The 23,768-nt window shown below is 38.0% G+C and overlaps 1 protein-coding gene across 1 annotated transcript in view; it reads left to right on the forward strand.

Annotated features, from left to right (window-relative positions):
• AHI1 (Abelson helper integration site 1) overlaps positions 1-23,768 on the forward strand; it is an 81,295-nt gene that overhangs the window by 10,588 nt on the left and 46,939 nt on the right. The window contains exons 8-17 of the mRNA XM_010133180.1: positions 546-731; positions 1,972-2,124; positions 3,494-3,626; positions 4,607-4,730; positions 6,977-7,206; positions 8,198-8,301; positions 8,877-8,995; positions 12,019-12,149; positions 13,429-13,569; positions 16,982-17,184. Coding sequence (XP_010131482.1) covers positions 546-731; positions 1,972-2,124; positions 3,494-3,626; positions 4,607-4,730; positions 6,977-7,206; positions 8,198-8,301; positions 8,877-8,995; positions 12,019-12,149; positions 13,429-13,569; positions 16,982-17,184 — 1,524 coding nt within the window. The remainder of the gene's footprint in view (positions 1-545; positions 732-1,971; positions 2,125-3,493; positions 3,627-4,606; positions 4,731-6,976; positions 7,207-8,197; positions 8,302-8,876; positions 8,996-12,018; positions 12,150-13,428; positions 13,570-16,981; positions 17,185-23,768) is intronic.

Consider the following 23,768-nt stretch of genomic DNA (forward strand, 5'->3'; position numbering starts at 1 on the left):
TGCATCTGGCTGTGTTATCCTTTCATCTGTATCAGTCAAAGTAGAGAAGTCCTGTTAAGCAGTGGTCAGTGTTAATGGCAGTAGGTACATTTGATCTTTAAGTCAGTAGACAGAATTCTGTTTCCCCAGCGTTGGGGAGGTTACTGCTTTGCTGTATTTTCTGCTTTGAGTCAAAGCCCTACCAGTGGCCTTTGCTGCACCTTTCAAAGGGGGTGGTTTTGGAAGAGACTCTTTGCGGTTGACAGTCCTTTGAGATTTGAGTGATTCCAGCAAGTAGTAATTAAAAAAAGAGTGGTACTGCAGAGGTCATACAAAGCATGTTTCAAAACTCGGCTGCCATCTAAACTTTGATCTTAGTGACTTGATCCTGGGAGTGCTTAATATATGCTTCTGTCATTCCCACTCTTAGGGATAGTGTATTTCCCCAATGGGGAGTGGATTTCAGAGTTTATACTGTAGTTGTTTAAAATATTACAAATAATCAATGAGTTTTATTATTTTTATGTTAACACATTTTTTTTCCCTCTTTTTAATCATGCTCCCAGCTTGTAGGTGCAAATGGAGTTCTAAACATCGATGGAAAACTCCGTCTGCAGTTATATTACCCACCTCCAAGGACCAAGTCACATACAAATGTTGTTGAAGTTTATGATTGGTGGGCAAAGTGTCCTAGAAATCGTTACCCATCAACTTTATATGTAACTGTAAGGGGCATAAAACTGCCAGATCATGTAAGTTAAATATGTAACATAGAAATATATTTACAAATATGCAGACTTTTCTGGAGGAACTAGTAACTACCTAGAGCAGTGTATGTGTGTTTGTATGCATGTATATAAAAGCTGTACTTACATGCAGCAATTAAAATAGCTAGTATATAACTACCTGTAGTAAGAACTTTGCATCTTTAGATACATATCCCAAACTCATCCCTTCATAACTATGTTTGAAAAATGGGCGTACTTTCCCGTCTGCGACTTTGCAATCTTGCCGTTGACAGTCAGAAAACTTTCAGGGTACTTTTGAAGATTGATGGCCCTTCTTGTTTGGAGAAATGCCATTTTAAGCCACAGGATTTATACAGGTGTGTAAATTCTGTAAGTGAGAGATGATGTAAGTCACTTAGCTCTGATTTCCTGCACCCTCAAGCTATGATGAGTCATTTTTTTTCTCAGATGAAAAATCCTTTAAAGACAAATTTACATTGGTACGTGCTGAGATGCTCACTGAAGATAAGTGCAGCATTTATTGTTCTACAGTGCAACTACAATAGTGTTCTATTTCATAATTTTCCATATGTATTTACAGTTGTCTTATGTCTTTCTCCTGCTCGCTGTTCATACGGGCAAGGGTGATCTGTGGGACCCTGGTGAGATGTGGTCCAAACCCAAGCTATTCTGTGGGATTAGCTCATATCTTTTGGGGATATTTTTCTCCTCTGTATGCTGGAGTGACTTGTGCTCAGTCAGCTGCTGAGGTTGTTAGAAATTCTCTGTGCTTTGCTTGAGTACCTGTGCTTCATCTTTCTAGAAGTGTTCTGAGCCTGTCTTCTCCATGGTCTAAATGCTTTCCTGGTATGTTTAGGTGCTGTTGCTGGTTTACAGGTGTCCCTAATTTACCGTCCTCTGCGAAGTTCCAAATGATGTTATGAATTTGCATAGGCTGAGCGGTGCTTGGCTTGGATCTATTGGCTAGTAATATTATATAATTCTTGTTCTGATAAACACCAGATTTTCCAAGGCAGGGATTGAGCTCCAGACAAGAGCCATAGCATGGCAGAGTTTTCTGTGTATAGATTTCTGCTTCCACTTAAGATGTGTTACAGATTCTGCCTAGATCCTTCTAATCTCTATTCTTCAGATGTAAAAATGCATTGCATTTGAAGTTAAAAGTACCTTTTAATCTTTTCAGATATTACACTGTTCATTTTAAAAATACTTTTTCCTGATACTTAGTTTTGTTTGCCTGAAGGTTGCTCCTTCTTTCCGCTCTGTGGTAGCTAATCAGCAAGAACACAGCAGTGCAACTCTGTGTGAGCTCCGGGGAGAGGGATCTAAAAAAGCCTCTGAACCTTTTCTAGAGGAGAAAAAGGAGCCATTTAAGTGGACAAGATTGCCTGGACAGGTGAGGTGGTGTTCTTTGTTTTTTAAGGAAAAATAATTTAAAGATGTACTGTCTTTTTATAACTTTATTTTTGTGATCTAAATAGTATGAAGCAAGTAATTCATTAAAGCAAGTTAAAAATAATACTAAACAAATTACAGAACATAAGGAACTCTCAGAAATAGTAGAGGGTGCTCAGCTCCTTAGCAAATATGGTAGATTTAACCGTTTTTTCCCAGAACAGTCAGGTATTTTTATCACCAGAATTCTCTAGGAATTTGAAAGAGTAGGACTATTCACGTAATGGAAGTAAGACAGGAAACCAGTTTTCAGATTTCAGCTTGATGGGAAATAAATTTTCTTGGGTTTTTTTTCTCTCAGTTTTTACAGTAAAAGAGAAGGAACTTTCCTTGAAGAATGTTACTAAGACTGTTCTTGCTGATTTTATCCTAACTGCTAGATCACTGTATTTTAATTTTGATGTAGTTATTTTAATTTAATATGTGAATTTTAGCTACATGACCTGTAAATAAAACAAGTTTGTTCTGAGATGAATTCTTGTTTCAACTTTGTAATGTTTTATTTTACAGAGAGGTTAAAAGTATAGGAAGGCTTAATTGCATTTATAGTCTCTATCAAGATACGTCTATCTTTATTCTGAATTGAACAGTTTATATTAAATTATTTCCTAAGTAGATCTATTTGTATACTTTTTAAATGCATATGAATCTGTTCATACTCATTTTTCATTCATGAAAGTAAATCAAGTTTAGGTTAAATAATCACATAACTTCTTCAGATATTTTAAATCCCCTTAAACTTTGAATTTAGTTCTGTAGGAAAAGCAGAAATATTTTAGGAGAGAGGAAGGGGACTATAATACCTGTGTAATTTTTTGAAATCTTTCATCTCAGTTATTAAAATTAGGAATTGAAATACAGGTGAGGAATCCTAAAGATGGTTTGATAGACCAATGGTCTGAGTGCCTGCAGTTACTCTTCTCAGTTCACACTGAGACATTACTCAGAGTTGTGCTTAGACTCCTTAAATGAGCTGGACTTACAGTCTAACTCTACAGTTTACATCATTGATGATAGTCATCATTGAGTACATCTTAAAATTGAAATAATTTCCTTAAGATTTAATTTTGTTATGTTTTTAAAACTTGCTAGTTGTCTGTAATAGTGAGGCAAAGACAAATGTATGAGCTAGATGTGGCCTAAGTTATGCAGCAGAACTGTCTCTGTTTATAAAGTTGAACTTTTCTTTTAAATTGCCTTAGGATGTGAAAAACATTTAAAGCTTATGCAGGACAGGAAATAATGTGTTTTAAGCATTAGATAGTTAATATCCATAACTCTGTAATCCCAATTCTTACCTGAAAACCTAGGCTTGCCGCATACCGAACAAGCATCTGTTTTCACTGCGAGGTGGAGATATGGGCTGTTTCTGTATTCGGTTCTCTCATGATGGGAGAAAGCTGGCAGCAGCATGTGCAGGAAATAATGGCTATCCCATTGTTTGTAAGTTTAAAATATATTTTCCTTTTTTTTCTTATTACTCATCTAATTTGAAGTTAAAGGGCAAAAGATGTATTTTTAAATTGTGGGGGTTTAGAGGTTTTGTTTTATAATCATGTTTTGCAAATTGTTCTGTGCATTAAAGAGCATTGAGGAAAATGCTCTTTCCGTGTTAATAGGGCTGGAACTGGCTTTTCATATATGGTAATGTATATACACTGAAACGGTAAGAGATCACACTATTTCCGTGCAGAGGTCTAATGGAAATCCTAAATCAGTTTGCGTAAGGAACGTATTTTCTGATATTAAGGTTTTAAGTGAAATAACTTTCCCAGCCCCGACCCCACCAACTTTTTGTGTAAGTTTTTCACCTAACCTGTCATGGAAGTTAGATACTCAGAATATTGTCGTCTCCAGAGAAACTACAGGAGGCTGCTGTCTTCCGTGGTCCTGTTCTGTTGGAACTGCAAACATTCCTTGTCACTCAAATTTGGGGCTGCTGCTTCACAGTGGCCTCAACTGCGTAGCTCTTCAGCCCTGCGTAAGAATTTTGAGATTTAGAGAGAATGGTATTTTAAGCATACACAAAGTAAATGTTTAAATGCAAGGAGCAGTAAGTTCAGATTCCTTCATTACACCGCCCCAGAAATGACCTCGATGTTAATCTTTTTCAGACAGTGGTCAGGTAGCTGTCAAAATCTTTTAAAAATGGTAATTTTAATCTGGTTCTAACAATGTAAAGCAAGCAGGCTGCTCCAGAATGAAGGTAGTTGTGACGTCCATGAACCACTAGATGGAAGTATATGCTTGCTCTCCGTGCCTATCTAGGAACTATTTCATCTTGTTCTCTGAAATGAAAAGAATAGTTAACTTACGCTAGCAGAAACTCAGCCTAAGATTAGACTAAACTTTGCACTAATAATTGCATATAATGGATTGTAAATATTTACAAAATTTTTATTTTTCTATTTAAACTTCACTAGTGTATGAAATTCCTTCTGGACAGTTCCTGAGAGAATTTTATGTTCACCTTAACATAGTGTATGATCTTTGTTGGTCAAAAGACAATCAATACCTTCTTACTGCATCCTCTGATGGCACTGCCAGGTCAGTATGATGAAGATATTCTGGCAGATAGCATCAGAAGCGAAAAGAACGTTTTCCGGTTTCATATCTTGCTGCAGACTGTACAATGTTTTGATTACAGTGTGACTTACTCTATAATAATATAAAAATTGTGATGGAGTTAATCAGTTGGGCTGTATTTACCGTGGTGGTTTCTAATGTAGATGTATTTGAGACAAAAACTTCTCCAAAACCTGTAATGTCTAAATCTACAGTGTAGCAAAAAACCAAAAGGCTTTATATTTCAAGAAGTCACTGAGATAGACTATTCTGTCCTTGGAGAAATTGCCATATTATGAACGCAAGTTTGTAAATTGCAACATGAAGCAGGAAACTGAAAATCTAAGATTCAGGTTATTTGTATAAATTGGCCACATGCACATATTTTTTTATTTTTTAGTTTTTGGACACTTAAATTCAACTTACATTGCTGTAAATGAAATTTGGTAGTGTTGTTTCTGAGACTGAATGTGTACACATTTTCCTCTACAATTAAGAAGTGTACTTCAATGCAGTGTTAATGTTAAAATGCTAATCTGTTCAAGGTTTCAAAGCAAAACCCCCAAAACTGTAGAAAGACATAAAAAAATGGCTGTGACACTGCACAATTTTATGACCAGGAACTTCATAGTTTTTCATAGGGCTTTTTTTTTTTTTTAGGTCTTCAGATCCCTATCTGTTTCTGTTATGCAACTCAGTAATGCTACAGGCAGTTGCATAATTGAAATGCCAGAATTGTAAATGATATATTGTATGTGCGGAACTGGTTTGCGCTCTTTTTTTTTTTCCTGCCTTGTATGTAGGCATAAAAGGAGTATTTTGAGAGCTCAGCCCATATTTTTATCTTTTATTTGGAAGCAGATTAAATTAAGTATTTTTTTTATACTGACTTAAATATAAATTTCAGTCACTTATGTTACCCAGCTGTTCCTCAATTCTTGAATTTGTGGCAGCAAGATGAAACTGTAGTGGTCTGCCTCCTTTACTGTGCATAGTCACTGTGCGAGTTATTAGTTCCTGTATTTATTGTCCGTTGCCTTAAGCTCCCTAAAAGGTCTCAGTTTAGGCAGAGTTTCTTGGTTTTCCCTTGCATATTGGGGGCACTTTGCCATTGAAACATGGTAGAACTGAAGGATGAGGACCAAAAGGCACGACATTGCTTTAAAGTCATTATTGGTTTATTACTCGGATCATCTCTTAGACCGGGTTCTCAGACAACTTGAAGGGAAATTTTGGAACTTAGGTGAATTCTTCTTTATACAGGGTTTTATGTTACCCTATGAGCCTTCCCAAGGTTTAGTCCCACATTATTTATGAGCAATAAATGAACTTTTCTGTGGTTAGAAAACAGCATTCTAAAAGATAGGTAGACTCTTTGTGACCTTTGCAGGTTAAGTTGGGCGTTAATTGCCATACTCTAAGGGACTGCAAATTTGTAATGAACTCACCTCAGAGTAAGCTTAGAATTCTTCAGTAGCCTCCAGGAGTAGCCACGCCCCTGGAAGGGTGGCACTCAAACAGTTAAATTCCACATTGCAACTGAGTACTCTCTGAAATGTGCCGCCCACCTGTGTTCCACGATCCAGGTACCATTCCAGTCTTTATGGACTCATCTTTGGGGAAGGCTCAATAGTAAAATGTATGAACGAAAAACACTTCCTAGAGAAATACCTGGTATTACAGGTACAGGTGGTGAAGGACAGGAAATAGATGAAGAGTAAGAATTGAATTTATGTAAAGAAAACATCCTTGAGATCACAATTACTGTGTGGCATGGAACTGTTTTTTAAAACATTCTAGGGCTTTATTTCTATTTAGTGGTCATAAATGTTCCTTTGTGGGCTTTTTGTTCTACCTTCTTTCTTTTGTATTTTTGGTTTGTTTTTTTTTAAACAAGTGATCCTCCAGAAGGTATTAATTTGTTTATAACTCCTGAAAGAAATAAATCAATCCATTCCATGGAATTCTTTATGTGTACTTTAAAACGTGCAAAATATCCATTACATGAGTAAGTAGTCATGAATTTTGAAGACAGAGTTCTATGTGAAGTAGCGAATGTATCTTAATTCTTGTTAGAAAGTACCACATGAAAGGATTAAATATAGGTAGAATAAATTGGTAGGATAAAGAGCTGGTGTTAAGTGTTTGCAAGCATTTGCCTCTAGAACCGCTACTGCAAAATATATCATCAGTTGTATCTGTGTAGATATAACATCCTTTCCTTTTAGAATGTGGAAAATAGAAATGAAGGTGGCATCTGCAGTGAGAGTCTTCCCTCATCCTTCATTTGTTTACACTGCGAAGTACCACCCAATTGCTGACTGGTTGGTTGTGACAGGATGTTACGACTCGGTGATTAGAATCTGGAATGCAAATGTGAAAGAAATCCACGGGCAACTGCTACAGGAGCTTGATGGTCACAAAGGCTTCATCAACACACTTTGTTTTGATGCAGAAGGTATGTATTTAGTATTACTTTTTCAGGTAGTCTTCTCTTCAGTTGAAGACCAACTTGAGTGTTTCTGCTTTGCTTTATTTCACGGAGGCAATGTGAAAACACTGTTACAGAATGCAAACACAGCTAAAACTATTCCAGTTAAGTCATTATTATGATGCCTTATGAATGTAGACCCTGAGTATGATGCCTTATTTGGATGAATGTAGACTGATATGAATTGAGAATAATCACAAAAGGTATGTGTAGAAAGGCCAGGCAAACAAATGAGTAGCGATCAGGCAATGACGACTGGGCAAATTTTGGTCATAGTTTTGTTTTCATTATCCCCATAACTAGCTGTTATTAGTTAGCTAATGTTTTGTACATATTGCAGCAAAAGTTAGCAGAACGTAAAGCACAGATGCTACTGTTCAGAGGAGACAAATACATCAGGATGCAGGTGGAAAGCCTAGCAGATGGTGTAGAAACGTAAGCTGGAAAAAAGACAGGTTTGCCTGGTGTTCTTGGTGGAAGAATTATGTACTAAAAATCTGAAGCAGGAAACGAGCTTCTAGAGAACTCTGACAGAAATTCAGGACACTGCATGATCAGAACAGTAGCAAAGACAGCTCCACCATATTGCCATTCAAAGTTAAAACTCAGTACAAAGATAAAGCAAATGAGATAGCAGTAGTTAGATTGTGAGGATTTTGTTGCTAGACTGAAGAAGTGGGAAGCTGAGAAACTTCTCAATATTGACAGAGAATGTGAAAAACTGAGAGAAAAGGAAAGATTTGATGATTCTCAATACCGTTAACTGGTGGATCAACTTATGTCATGCAGTATGAGCAAAATGTGTTTGCAATGAGTGTATTGTAGCAAAGGAGAGGAAAGAATTGGTGTTCTGTTCACAAAAAATAATAGAAAAAAGTTGTTTCTTGTTCATTTATCCTTTTCTGTATTAGTTCTTTTGTGTGTTGTTAGTCTTCTTATAGATGTTGTTATTTCACAGGGCTCCACATGTTCTCAGGAGACAGTTCAGGACTGATAATAGTTTGGGATACGTCTGTCAAAGGAAGTTCTCAACACCTGTTTCAACACTGGAGGATTAATAAGGTATACAGGTTTCTTAAGCAAGCACTGTGTTTTTTATGTGAACTGTTCCAACTCTAGCCATTTGAGTTGTATTCAAATTTCTTTATAGTTCTGTTTAACTGAAAAAGTGTATTTTCTTTAAATAACAGTACAAAAGAGCTGATAGACCATGCTATGATTCAGTTAAAATTTTTGAATTGTTTTGTAGCTTGACTTTTTTTTACATGAAACGTGAAAATGCTTGAAGTTTAATAACATTGTATTAACAGATAATTGCTAACGCATTAGCTTTGTTCTCTAGGGATAATAAAATAGATCACTTTAGGCTTTACAAATTACCTTTGTATCTTAGGCCTGATGTTCAGTCAGCATTTCTGTTGTCAGTGTTTCAGAAGGTCAGAGTCACAGCAGAATTTGCCAGTGCTTGTGGAAAGTTGATTGTCTAGTAAAATATGAAGAAACATTTTTCCTTAACCAGATAGAATGAAGTGTGCAGAAAGAAAGTAATGCAAAAGAAAAATGAATAATAATGTGTAAAAACATGTATTTAAAACACAAAGTTCTATTTTTAAATTTTATTTTCCTTCTTTGTGTAGGAAATAAAAGAAAACGATATTAAAGGAACACCAATCAATCATTTGGCGGTGCATCCAAACGGAAGGCGTCTGTTAATCCATGCCAAAGACAGTACCCTGAGAATCATGGATCTCAGAATGTAAGCAGATTTTTGGTGACAAGTGCATGTTCCCTTTTTGGTTTAAAATTTACTTGGAAATAAAGTACTATAAAAATATTAAGCGTGTGGTTGTGGAGAAGAAAGATGTCCTAATAATCAAGGATAGCAATATTAGGGTTAGGAAATAGTTTCAAAACACTACTGTGTTACAGACCTTTTATGTGATGTTGGGTAACTCTTTTAGAATAGAATATCCAAAAATTACTAGATTACATGAGAGCTTAAGGTGGCATGAAGGAAACTTCAGTCTCCTGAAGACTGAAAATGCAGTCTGGGTGTGAAAATAACTTTGAAATTATAACCTTTATTTATGCCTTAAGTTTCTAATTGTTAAGACTCTGGGAAGAATATTTTGATGATAAAATGGAATGAAGATTGTCATCATAAATACTGAAAAATGCAGTGATGTGTGTATTATGGTATATTAAGCAGGCCATGAGATACTTTCAACTATACTTTTTCATAACTTTCTCATTTTTAATAGTTATGAACATGATTCTTTAGTGAAAAACTACAATAAAAAACAAGGTGATCATAAAATCACTTCAGTCTATGAGGCTGGAGATGCTCCAGTTGAACCCTGATAATTATGAGAGCATCTGGCTCACAGCTTTGTCCAGATGGGTTTTGAATATCTCAAAGGTTGGAGATTTTACAGCTTCTGTAACCAACATGTTCTAGTGTTCATTCACCATCAAAGTAAAACAATTCTCTTCTCAATTGTGAACAGAATTTCCTATATTTCAATTTGTGTCAGTTCCCTCTTCTCCTTTCACTGGTAAAACTGAGAAGTGTCTCACTCCTCTCAGTTATGCATAGGATGCATCTGAACATTCTCCTCTGGAAAGTCGCGTTAAAGATATGAATGTCATTTTGTAAATGATTCACCCTTAACTTCCTGGGTTCCCATCCTTGACATGCAGAAAATAAAAGGTCCCTGGTGTTCTACATAAGATTACATGGGGGAAATACCTTTATACTCTGATAGCATGTGAAACTCCATTCTTCTAGAACATACTTTTGTACATATATATGCTCTCTCACACAATCTCACTCTTAAATAAGATATTGGGCTGGATGTTCTAACTACCTGAAGACTTTCCAGTCTTACAGTGCACTTGTTTTACTGTAAATGATAAATAATAATGACCATGCTAGAAGGCTGAGCTATCCACTCCATCGAGGTGTGAAATTGGTGGATTAACAGAGGGAACCTGTAGTTTTTGAAGCAGATAGTGTTCTTCTATCACTACCATTCCTCAAAAGTGCAGAGTTCTAGTTTGAGGAAGGTGGACATGTGTATTATTCTCAAAGAAAGGGTTAATATGGTGTGCAGTTTCACAATCACTTTAAGCCAGTTTATCTATCAGACACACCATCTCCTCCTATCTCCCACAGCTTTGGCCATGTATTCCTAGCATTTCCTTTTTATCAGCTCTAGAGATCTTTTGATGCAAGTTAAGTCAGATCAGTGAATCGATCCGTCTAAAAAATCATCCAGCACATACAAATGATTAATTTTCATTTTAATCAACTATCTGATCTAACTCATCTGATAGCTGACAAAACACTAGAGAAGAAATGAGGGAGAGCCTGGGAAAATAAGGGTGGAGAGGACAGCAGCAGGACTGCTGCTTTGACTGCAGCCCACAGTTGCATTGACTGAGGTCTATCAATAAACCACAGGGTCAGATACCCAGCAGTGATAATTTTACATGTCAGCATTAACTGTTCATTCCCTTCATGAGAAAAGAGGGGGTGGAGGTCACAGATCAACACAATTCACTTTGATTGACAGCTAGTTGTTCTTAACTTTCTGCTTTCGACTTGCTTTTTTGATCTTTTTGGATAATGCTGCGGTCCTGTCACTCAGGTATGTTATGAGGGATTTGGTTTTGGTTCAGACCTCTCCTTGGGGTTTCACATGCAGGTTAGTTTTACATCTTGCAGAGCTCTTCTGCATGACATCTCAGAGATACTATCTTACTCACACAGCTAAAACTCTTATTTGGGCTAATATGGTCTTGCACTGTGTTCATTAAACCATCCTTTTCTCTTGCTTGCCAAAAAGAATGGTATCTAGGGTGTATTTATTCAGAAAACTGTTAAAAATTATTTTCCTGTCATATTAACTGCACTGCACTTCTCCCAGTGTACCTCCATTGTTTCTGCAGTAGCACATTTTAAAAATTTGTCTTCTGTCTTTGAGGGTTTCCATGGCCTGTTGCAGTTCTTCTTACCTCGAATTCTGCATTGTAGCATTGCTGCTCTATTACTCTCCGTTTTGAACTTCCACATCTCTTTCCAAGCTGTACCTCACGTTTGAGAAGAGCCTATTACAAGCTGGCTTGTGCTGCTTTAAATCCTTTTGTAGATCCTCCCTTCCTTGATGCCTACAAACTGTTTGACAGGAGTTCACTAGTGGGTCATTATTACTATGCTGACCAGTAGTGTTTTGCTGAAAAAAGATTAGTTGTGAACTAGTACTAAAAATATTAATGTTAATTTACTGTTAACATTGATGTCTGAAATTTGTTGATTCTACTGCTGGTGTTCGAACCAAGGAGGCGTTAGTCTGAAGAGCTGAAGAGCTAAAGAGCTGCTGGATAAATTGAAGCACTCTGGGATGTAATCAAGCTCAGGAAGCATAATGAAAAGTTTTTGGCAGAGCTTGGAGGAATAGTGCCAGTTTCCCCATTTTTTACAAAGCCCAGGATCAAGAAAATACAGATTACTACATCTATATCCATTCTCTAGAACTGAGTATTTACATATTCTTCTACAATACAAGGACGTACACTTTCATCTTTAATTTTAAGTCCATTATGAAATCCAGGGAAAGGGTAAAGGCTGCACTCTGCAAAAGGTGGCTGCTGGCATATCTATTTGGGATACAAGGTCTACTAATTTTTCTGAGGAGTAGGGGGGTTACTGACATTAAGAAGTTTGATTGTCTACTCTGAAAGTATCTGCTACATTGGCAAACTATCCTTTATCTTTAGCTTGGCTACAAAGAAGTACATAGGTGCCACAAATTACAGAGAAAAGATTCACAGCACCTTAACACCATGTGGTACGTTCCTGTTTTCTGGAAGTGAAGATGGAAAGGCTTATGTTTGGAATCTAGAAACAGGTAACTGATTACTTTATGTCTTGAGCCAGGTTGTCAAGGCTAAGAGGAAACGGGTTTTCTGAGCTTTACTGTTAGACTTTTGATGCAAAGTAAAACTTCAGTAAGATGTTATTAAATCCTGAAGCCTCAGCTCTGCCTTTTCAATAGCTATTATGAATTTCTAAGGTGTATTTCTCTAAAGGAGAGTAATAGGCACAGGTAGCATGTGTAATATCCTGCAGGAATGGAGCACCTGAAGCTCAGCTGTTTGTGTACTGCAGTTCTGAACATGTGGATGAGGGGCTTAAAACAGAATGCACAAGAATGTTTTAAGTTAGATCAGTCTTTCTGTTGTGTTTTTTGGATTTGGAAATTGGACTCTGTTTCCCAAGGGTGATCAGAAACTCTGAATAATTTTGGCCTTTGGAATATAAGGGGGTTTTGTGAATTACTCCCCAAACCCAGTAGTTTCGGGATAGCTACCAATGTTTTTCTGCAAAAATGTTAAGCGAACGTAAGATAAAGAGTTTGTCATCATTGTTGTACAGTGAGGTAAAAGGGACAAAAATAATAGTAGAAGGTAGCAGAATACACATTTTTGATGACATTATATTCTGTCTCCAATTATGATCTGAATTGTTTTTAAAAAGAGAAATGTTAATACTTTAGAACTGTCGGCTAACCAACAGTTCTTCTTTGAATTTATTTTCACATTTCCAACTATATTAGCTTAACCTGTGTCAGTAAATACTTTGTCTGAAAACTTTAAAACAGAATAAAAGTAAGAGGAGGGAGGAACTTTGTTATTAGTAGGTTTTCACTGGGCTTTGCCTCTTGTTTATACACTGTACTTACTTTCATAATGCTATCAGCCAAAGAGCTAATTTTGTTTATTTTTTTTAATAATTTTGTGCTCAAGTTTCACTCCTGTTGCCAGTATTATATAATTGAAATCCACCACGAAGATTGCGATCTCTGGCAAAACGCAAGCACAAACAAATACTGTGGAACGCCACCTTTCCAGAACTTGCTTATCAGAACTCAAGAACTCACCTGATGCATCCTCTGGGGTGTCCTGCAGCTGTTGCAACAGCACAAGCTTTTCTGACTTCTTAACTTAAAAGCATGCAATATTTTCTTGTCTCATACCAAAGAGTGCTTTCCAATAAGGAAACTGAGTGATGTATATTTATTTAGGGTGGCAGTCACTGCGCTGTAGTAGTACTCGCTTTAACCACCTGTTACTGTGCTGCATCAAATACGTTTTCATGGTATTAATTCACATATTTCACCCCTTTAGGAGATCAGGTGGCCATATATTCTGAACTCTCTTTCACATCTCCACTTCGTGATGTTGCCTTTCATCCACATGAACACATGGTGTCATTTTGTGCCTTCGGAGGAAACCAGCCAATACTTGTATATATTTTTGATTTTAAAGGTACAGTACAAATTTTCTCGATAGTCACCTGTAAATAATTTCTTTTTAGAAGTGAATTGCTAGTATTTATTTATACTCCTTTTGAAGAAAAAAGAAAGCAGCCGTTTGATGGTAATACATATCTGAGAGATAGCAAAAATGAACTGGACATGAAGCTGAGCAACCTGCTCTAGGTGACCCTGCTTTGAGCAGCGGCTTTGGCCTAGCCAGTCTCCAGAGTTTCCTTGTAACCTCAAGTTCGAATCCATATTAAACGTGTATGTCATCCTGCATGATTTTTACAGCACTTTATCATACATAGGCAGTGTCATTTAAAAGCTCCTTTTCAGTATGGAGGGGGATTATGGAGCCAGAAAATAGTATCATTTTGAAAATTAATGATTTTAATAGAAATCTCAGTATTTTGTGCTGGGTCTCTTAGAAAATAATTTTGAGGAGCTGTATAGAAATAAATGAGAGAGTGTAGATTGTTCAAATAAACAGATGTTACATCTGTGGTGTGATTCTGTGCGAGATATGTCTATTCATCATGTTATAGTAAAGAGAAGATAGTGATAAATGCTAATATTGAATTTTTTATATTAGAAATAAAATTCAGACTGCCCTTTGCAGGCTTTTCTGATAGTGGTGGTTTTGTACTTAGCTTAGGTGTCATTATTTCAATTAAGGATATAGTTTCAGATGTCATATTGCATCTAGGCAATAGATAATATGAATTATACAATAAATTTTGCATATCTGTAACAAATTTTTGTTTGAATTCTATTTGCAGTGAACATAGATTTGTAGAGCTAATCCTGCCTTTATGTGTTTGCTTTTTAAATAACATGTAGTAATGAGATTACTCATATCAGGTCTCACAGTTTGTCTGTTGAACTGGTTGGCTTTTACAGGAAAACAAAGTGGAATGACTTTACAATCAATATTTGGTGCTAAACTTTAACTCAGTAAGATATCTGCGTTCTAGAGAGCAGTGGAAAATTTATCAGGGGAAGTATTTATTTAAAATTTTTTGACTGTTCAGCAGACAGTGAGTCTTTAAAAAGCTAATAGAGTAGTATAATGTGTGTGTGTTTATTTAGAGATCACACAGCTATCACACTGGTAGTTATTTGTATCATCTGACTGATCAAGTCACTGGTGACAGTAAGTTTTTGCATAGGTTGTTGTCTGTTACCAACTTCTTGTTCCTTTTTTGGTTAAAAGCACACACAATACTTTCAGAAGAGTTACTGTCTTAGTGTTGATAGAGTTAATTGTACAGTAATATTAATGTTAGTCACTGACATAGTTTTTAAGACTCCAACAGTTACTTGATTTATGTACACCAATAGTTTCATGAATATCCTGAACAAAACTTCGATGAATAATTCTTTAAAACTTTGTTGGCTTGACCCTATAGTAAAAAAATTGAAAAAGTCAAACAATTTGTTTAAATGACTGAGAACTCAACTTCCATCCAAAATATCCTACTCTGAAGCAGACTGCCTCCTAAAATGCTTCCCGTGACTGTACACATCTAGCAACTTCTGAAATTTTACTCAAGTATAATAAGCTCTGTAAATTGGAGAGAGATGGATTTGATGGGTGGACTGATAAGGAATTGCTTGGATGGTCACGTCCAGAGGCTAGTGGCCAATGCTCAATGGCTGGATAGAGATCGGTGACAAGTGGTGTCCCTCAGGACAATACTGGGACCAGAGCTGTTAAATATCTTCATCAATGACATAGACAGTGGGATCGAGTGCACCCTCAGCAAGTTTGCAGATGGCACCAAGCTGAGTGGTGTGGTTAACACACCTGAAGGACAGGATGCCATCCAGGACCTGGACAAGCTGGAGAAGTGAGCCCATATGTATCTCATGAGGTTCAACAATGCCAAGTGCAAGATCCTGCACCTCAGTCAGGGCAGTTCCTGGTATCAGTACAGGCTGGGGGATGATGAGGTTGAGAGCAGCCCTGTGGAGAAGGATTTGGGGATGTTGATGGATGAAAGGCTGGACGTGAGCTGGCAGTGTATTCTGGGCTGCATCCAAAGAAGCGCGGCCAGCAGATTGAGGGAGGCGTTTCTGCCCCTCTGCTCTGGTGAGACCTCACCTGCAGTGCCGTGCCCAGCTCTGGAGTCCTCAGCTCAGGAAAGACATGGACCTGTTGGAGTGAGTCCAGAGGAGGGCCACAAAAACGATCAGAGGGATGGAGCATCTCTGCTATGAGGACAGGCTGAGAGAGTTGGGCTTGTTCAGCCGGGAGAAGAGAAGGTTCTGTTGTTGTGGGCTTCCAGTGCTTAAAGGGGATGTGTAAGAAAGATGAGGGCAGTCTTTTTAGCAGGGCCTGCTGCGTCAGGACAAGGGGTGATGGTTTTAAATGAAAAGAGGTGGATTTAGACTAGAGATAAAGAAGACATTTACAATGAGGGTGGTGAAACACTAGCATAGGATGCCCAGAGAGGTGGTAAACCTTCATGGTCAGGTTAGTTGGGGCTCTGAGCATCCTTACCTGGTTGCAGATGTTCCTGCTTGCTGCAGGGGGGTTAAAATAGATGACTTTGGAAGGTCCCTTCCAATCCAAAACATTCTGTGGTTCTGTGATAAGCTCATTTGTAGAATCCCAGAATAATTTTGATTGGAAGGGACCTTTAAGATGGAGTGCATCCGTTCATCCTACACTGCCAGGTCATCACCAAACCATGTCCCTAAGCACCACATCTATATGTCTTTTAAATCCCTTCAGGGATGGGGACTCCACCACCTCTCTGGGCAGCCTGTTCCAATACTTGACAACCCTCTCTGCAGATTTTCCTAATATCCAGCCTAAATCTCCTCTGGTGCAACTTGAGGCTATTTCCTCTTGTCCTGTCGCTTGTTACTTGGTAGGAGAATAAGTACGAAACAACTTCCTTTCAGGTAGTTGTAAAGAGATGAGGTCTCCCCTCAGGCTCCTTTTCTCCAGGCTAAACAACCCGAGTTCCCTCAGCTGCTTCTCATAGGACTGGTGCTCTAGACCCTAGAAATAGGCTGGAAAAATGTACCTAGTAAAACAGCTGACTTCAGCTAAGTGCAAGATATGTAACTTTCTTGGCTTTAAAAAATTCTTTTCTCTTTCTCCCCCTTCCCTCCCTCCAGTATTTCTGCATGGAGAATACTGTTGATTATAAGCAATACAAAAATATCAGTTCTGTGCAAGACGTCACACTGGTAACAAAAGGGAGATACTGTGGTCAGGAACAGTTAGGAGGAAAAGGAGTACTATGGGGAAAACTTGGCGTCATTTTCAGGTTTTCTCTGCAGCACTACTAATACAGGTTCCAATGGTGTTTGTCTGAAGGCAAAATGACAGTTCTCATTCAGTTGTTTTTTTTTCCTGTGGCAACTTAAGACTTCACCTGACACATTAATATTGGGTATTTCCACAGTTGCACAACAGGAAGCTGAACTCATAAAAGATCTCAGTCCATCACTTACCACAGCTGCACCAAGAGGGCCACAGTTCTTTAACAGTTTTTCCGAAACTCCAGTACAAAAAAGTATGGTAATGTCTCCGGCGGATCAGTTTGTCAGTGTTGCAAGAGCATCAATGAGAATGCAGAAAGTGAAACAAAAACTTGACTCTGTTATGGTAAGTCAAATTTAATTAATTTCCAGAAGTATATAGTCTTCTCAGCCAAAGTTCATATTCTGGGACTGGTATATGTGACAAAACATACGTATGTGTTCTGGGGATCTGTTCTTCAGAAATGAATGCATCTCTTGTTGATGTTAACGTATGTGGAAGTAGCTCTTTAGAACAGAGTCATCATACAAAACAAAGTTATTTTTGTTTATCAAGTATTGATCATAAGGGATGTTTTTTGTCCATGCCCTTTGTTGTTCATATCATTTACTTCATAGATTATTATGGCTGAGTTTTAGAAATTTTTTTTTCCTTTTTTCTATTCACCTTTTGAATTATATGTGGCATAAATGGTAGGGATTTCAAAGCAGGAGAGCTGCAGGGCTGACCTGTGAGGGAGAAGATCATGACCGCCCTGTTCTGGGCACAGCAGTTTCCAATCATTTCCTCAAAGGACAATATGAACCGACTGTACAACCAAAATTGGAACCAAATAGAGGAGCATATGATACCTCTATGAAAACATATTTAAGAAAGTTCAGTAGCTACTAGGGACAGGAGACACCAGGGGAGAGGAGGAAACGCAAAGGAGAACATTTCAGAAGTGGAGATACAGGAGGAGGGATGTGAGGAGGCACAAAAGAAGGAGGCACAAAGGTGATGCAGGAGACATAGAACAATGCACGAATGGAGGTACAGGGGGGAATAACAGAGCAGGCATGAAGGGAAAAACGGGAGATGCGTGAGGAGTCACAGGAGGTGGTACACCTCTGAAGAGACTGCAACCCACGGAGGAATCCATGCTGAAGAGGCATAGTCCCTGAAGGTATTTCAGCTGGTGGAGAACCCACGCTAAAGCAGCTGAAAGGAGTACGAAACAAGGAGAGGCAAAAAGAGCAAGTTGCTATGCACTGACCCATTGCCTTACAAAGGGACTGAGTGTAACATAATGGCAAAAGCGAGAAGACTGAGGGCTAGAGAGGAGAGAGATGTCTGAAGCGAAATTGAGACGCAAAGAGGGAGGAAAAGTGTTTTCTCTGGGTGTGTGTTTGACTATTTGTCTTGTTTCTCAATACCTGAATCAGTAATTAGAGGTTTTGTAATTGTAATAAATATAATTAAGTAAAATTCCTCAACTTGAGACAGCTTTGCATGCAACAAGAATGCAGAATATTCCTCAGTATCGCTGCGCAGTTAAAAATACATGAGCTGCATTTGGGTTTGCACTTATTACTTTTCGTTTTTAAGTACTTTTGAGTGCATGTAGGTTTTTTTAATGTAGTTTTAGGCTTTGTCCTCATTAATAAGTACCAAAGCACAAAAGATGATGAGTGGACAAAAGCAGTAGGTGCTGAGGATGTAGCTACTCTTACCATGCTTTAGCAATTTTGCTTGGGATCAGATCTAGTCTGGTTCCTTCGCCTAGACATCCTCAGTAGGCTGGTGCTTTGAAGAAAGCTGTCCCACAGTCCTTTGCTTTCTGGACTGTGAGCTCCTGGTGGGCCACTTTATCAAATACTCCACTGTAGCTCACACAGAAAACAGTAGCATGTTGCTGCTGCCTTTACAGTTACCTGTGGCCTCACACAAGGAAGCAAGCCTTGTTTCTGTTTTCTGCTTATTTTGCTCTGCTCATCTACGGGTGAGCCCTGGTGCCTTCAAGTTGTTCATCAGTCAGAGAGAGGCACAATATGGAAAGAATGAAGCTTATAACCTTGAGTCTGGGACAAGTGCTCCAGGAAAACATTCCAGAAGAAATTATTTTTACTCTTCTGGATGTCTTGTCATCTGAGGAAGAAGACGGGGATAATTAATTTCTTGGAGTCTTTATCATTGCAACTCCTTAGTCTCTGGTCAGCCAGGGGTTCTGGGCTGTGGGAGACAAATCTGGTTTAGCAGAACCATGTAGTGGTTCCCTGGAACCATGTAGCTAGATGAAGTAGATAATCCGACAACTAACTGTATGTGAGAAGTTAACTTTCAGCCACTGGAGTTTTGTAACCTTAGACTCCCATTTTCACTGACTAGTTTGGAGTAAGTCCGCTGTGTGCAGAGTTATGATCGACTTTTGAACAGCATCCTCCAAACCCTGTACCCATGGGCATATATAAAGGAGATGTCAGAACGGTCATTGGAGTCTTTGCACCGTGTTTCCAAACAGTAGAGGATGGCAGTTGAAGGAGTCCACATCCAGTCTGAAGTCTGTCACATAGCAGTGATGCTTATAAAAACTGATGGTTATAAAATAAGTGCTTCCTTGCAGGGCTCTCTAAACCCCTGAGATAATTAGGAGGGCATGTCATTGATGCTCATCTTTTCAGCGATCCCCAGTGAGACTTAGGGGACAGTGATGCCTCCTTTCCAAGCAGGGATAGGACCATTTATCGCATGTGGGTGCAGTATTGCCTGCCTGCATTATCAGAGATTCTGGCCAGACCGAGCATATAATAAATATATCACCACTAAAACTTACATTTTCTAATGCACTCAAATGTTTTGCTAAAATGTTTGTCAAAGGAGGCCTCTGTGTGAGCATGTGCTAATACTTCTGGGTACGGACAACTGAAAGAGAGGAGACTTCATTAAGGCACACACAGGGTGTCAGGCTGCCCTGTGGTTTGGAATATGAAAATACAAATGAGAACTCAGGTGTTGTCTTATATGTATTTGTCTGATGGGAAAATAAAAGGGAATTGGAAACTGTAGGTTTTTACTGGTCTTTGGGTTACGTTTGCATGCCAATGCCTTGCCACCACATGCAGTGATTACGAGGTCAGGACAAGGGTGTTGGCAGCATGCCTGCAGACAGTAAACCTGGCCTGAGGTCACACCCGGGGTCACGTTTATGAGACAAAGGTGCTAGAACCTCCAAACAGCACATCTGCCAGCAAAGGCTTTCTGGATTCAGTGTGTGTGGATGTATGGATAGCAGTGGATAGAAAATTAACTTGCAAGTGCAAAGGTTGGAGGTCTGGGACACAGATTTATGATTTGCAAATGTAATGTGAATACATTAAAATTTGATTTAAGCTAGATAAAAATAGAGGATATTCTGATCCTGTGTGAGCTTGGACTTTTAGTTTTGTGACTAGTGCCTCCTTTCCACGTCCATACAGACTTTTTTTTTTTCTTCTTTGCTACCTAAGCAGGAACCTTAATGGTAGATGAAGTTGCTTTTCTTCTCTGCCACATTACCATTTTTGTTTGCTCAGAAAATATGTAATTAGACCCAAGAGTTGAATATTGAGCTAAAGCTTTAGCAATTCACAAAAGCAAAGACATTTTGTTAGAAAAAATGAAATGTGAATTTCTCTGTGAAACCAGAATGCAGAACTGGCTTCTTTAGCACATGGACAAATTACAGTACAGTGAATCTTGGCAACAATTATTATTTATCTCTGCCTCAAGGAACTAGTGCTAACGTATGTTTCTCTGAACAGAAGTTGTTGATAGGAAAACACTTAACCCAACTCTGATCATTGGAAGAACTCATAGATGCTTTTCATTCTGTGTTGCTATTTATGTATTTAAAATTTCACTTCCATCGAGCAATCTGTTTATACTGTTGCCTAACAAGGGGGTTGATATATGTAACGTAGATGGGGGAGAAGACCTTACTTTAAAGCTACAGTGTCTTAGCCCTGAAAATACGATTTTTAGATGTCAAAACTTTCGTGCCCTAATTTGAAGGAGAAAAAAAAACCTTTGTAGCACTTAGGGAGAGCATCTGTATATACACTCTCTAGTACTGTATGTTGGCTCTGTACTCTATATGTTGTCTGCCTTATATCTTAATATGTGAATACTTCTGAATTAATTTAAAGTATGTTTGGCTTTTCCAGTCTTTACTTCATAATGTCTTTCTGGAAAATGTTATTAAAAGTGATTAGACACATAGAATGTAAAAGTATTCTTTCCTATATATAGAAATACTTCCTGGTATTTTAAAACCTCTTTTTTTCACTGAGTAAGTTCATAGAATTATCTTAATTTTCTCTTAAGTTTTTCCCAAAGAGGACTTGCAAATGAATAGGAAGTCAATTATTCTTATATACCATGCATACCGTAGTTGTGGGGGTAAAAAAAAAAAACAACAGAGACAAGTACTTAATTTTATTTCTTACTGAAAAAAAAACTATAGCTGAATAGCTTTTAGGAAACGATAAGTAAGATCCATTCCAAAATTAATGTAAGGAGGATGCTTTTGTGTTTCTGCTTAAGAAATCCAAGATGAGCCCATATATTCAACACTAGAATTAGTTCTGGACATACCTTCTGAAAAAAAATACAGTAAAATGCCAAGAGCCATTGAAGAGCTTGCATGTAACAAGATTAAATTGCCCAGAGCTCCTCAGCTTTGCAGGTGGAGATGAGTGAGAGGAAAGTTGTGGCAAATACGTGAAATCATGAACAGTATTGGAAAAGAAATTGTTTCGCACAGCTGAAGTTGGGACATGGACTGAAGTTCCATGCAGAGTGCTGTGAATGCCAGAACTGTACGTGGGTTCGCGGAGATTTGGGGCAAGCTCCTAAAGGAGAGATTCAGCAACAGCTATCAGCCCAGTGAAGTGGTACTGCCAGCCAATGCTCAAGAATTTCCTGAACTGTTGAGTGATGAAAGTGAAAGAGCCCATAGGAGAAATACTGCTCTAAACTTGTGCACCCTGTGTGCTGTGGTTTAGTGTTGAAAGCCATGAGGATGGGTCTTTGATCTGACAGTATAGTTAATCTTATGTTATGGACTATATATACGACATACAGAAAAGTTATACTGACACGCATGTGGCATTGTTATGTTACTGATGAGTGGGTTGTGTGGTAATTCTCCCTTCAGTTTTCATATGTATGCCCTGGTCATGACTGGGCTTCTGTGACGAAAAACAATGGAGCATCCAAGTTACAAGGGAACTCTGTTGCCATCTAGACAAGTTCCTGATCTGGGTAGTTATAGTAAGAGAACTGTAGGGAGCATCAGGGGAACAAACTTCCTTCAGGCAACGAAAGTAACGTTTTGGTTTTGTCCATGTGTATGTAATGGGATGGTATCTTATTTTAGCTGTCTTTGGTTTTCCCATTTAGTTCAGAAGTTACCTAAGAGCAGAATGGATTAGTGTCTAAGTGACTGCAGATCACCGACTGCAGTGGAATCCCAGCCTTTACTGGAGTCCTCCTAACTCTACTGTCATAAAAATTATTGCATTTTTACATAGATACAAACTTGATTCAGATTTCCATTGCAAATTTAATAGCTGTAGTACTACACTCCTAGTTTAAGCATGATTGCCTATGTATTTTCCTTGTTTCAAATTCAATTGTCAGCTTTTAAATTCTGCAGAATCGTGTTTTTAAACTGTCTTTTAAAAGTGTCCTAGAGGCCTAAAGGTTCAAAAGGGAAGCCTAGAACTAAAAGAATGAGAGGTAATATAAAGCTGGCCAGCTTGATCTGACTTGCAAGTACATATGGAAATGTCAATGATGCTGATTGCAAAGGTCATAAAATTGCATTCTTGGGAAAAAAGAGGAATTGTTATTGTCAGCTTGTCAAGTCTTGCAGTATATTGGGGTTTTGTCTCATACAATTCACTTTTAATGTGAAAACTAGTTCCACTGAATATATTTGCATAATTTCCATAGAGCTGCCCTAACACACACAACAAAATGCAAATCAGTTTTATTTAAACTTGGCAAAAATTGTGCAGGTATCCTTTTTCACTACAAAAACTACATGAATGTTATAGCTCTTAGTTTTACTCAATTCAAGATTAGTAGTAAATTGTGTCTTTGATAAAGCTGTGGTTTGTACATGAAGCAAGCGGAGCCTGTTGTGAAAAATAAGTAGATTGATGGTTGGCTATCTTAGCCAACTTTACTCGTTGTTGTAAAGGTATTTAGCAATGCCTTCCCACAGCGTGCGTTTCAACAAAAAAAAATGATTGCTTCACTCTGTTCTGTCGGTAGTCTTAGGTCTGTCTGCTGTAGAATTAATTATTCATCATAAGACAGTGATCTTCACCTGGAAACAGCTCTGCTGAATCCTTAGTCCTCATTTACAAGCTGAGTGGTTCCTTCTGTTACAATGTTGTGGGTTTTTTTTTCCTCTTAGGGACTTTTAGAGGTTTTAACAGAGCTAGTGGCAGAAAGGTCATTAAAACTGGTTTTGTGTTTCCTTGGGATGGGCAGTCTCATAGCTCACCTGTACTGAGCTTCCCTGCCATTTAGGGAAGGAATGAATCACTCTTGTAAGACTGCTGAAATTTAGAACCTTCTTTTTCATTTCTGTTTAATAAAAATGGTTTTTGTCTTGTTTTTAAGGCCTTAGAGAGGAAGGAGGAGTTGTAAGATAGAACTTATTTTGCATTTTAAAAAGGATGATTTTCCTAAATCTTCAGGAGTGTCCATTCAGTGTTCTAACATACGTGTCTATTGCATTTGATTTCAAAGCATGCTATGTGGCATGTATGAGAGTATTTGGGTAATTCTGCAGGAAAATAGAGAAGTAAATTAAATGCTGTACACGAATAATTTACTTACAGAATTCCATATCTCTTATATAATTCATTCAAACACCGCAATCAAGACAAGTCTCTTCC

The sequence above is a fragment of the Buceros rhinoceros genome, unplaced genomic scaffold (assembly GCF_000710305.1).
Source record: "Buceros rhinoceros silvestris isolate BGI_N320 unplaced genomic scaffold, ASM71030v1 scaffold1063, whole genome shotgun sequence".
In the NCBI taxonomy this organism is placed as follows: Eukaryota; Metazoa; Chordata; class Aves; order Bucerotiformes; family Bucerotidae; genus Buceros; species Buceros rhinoceros.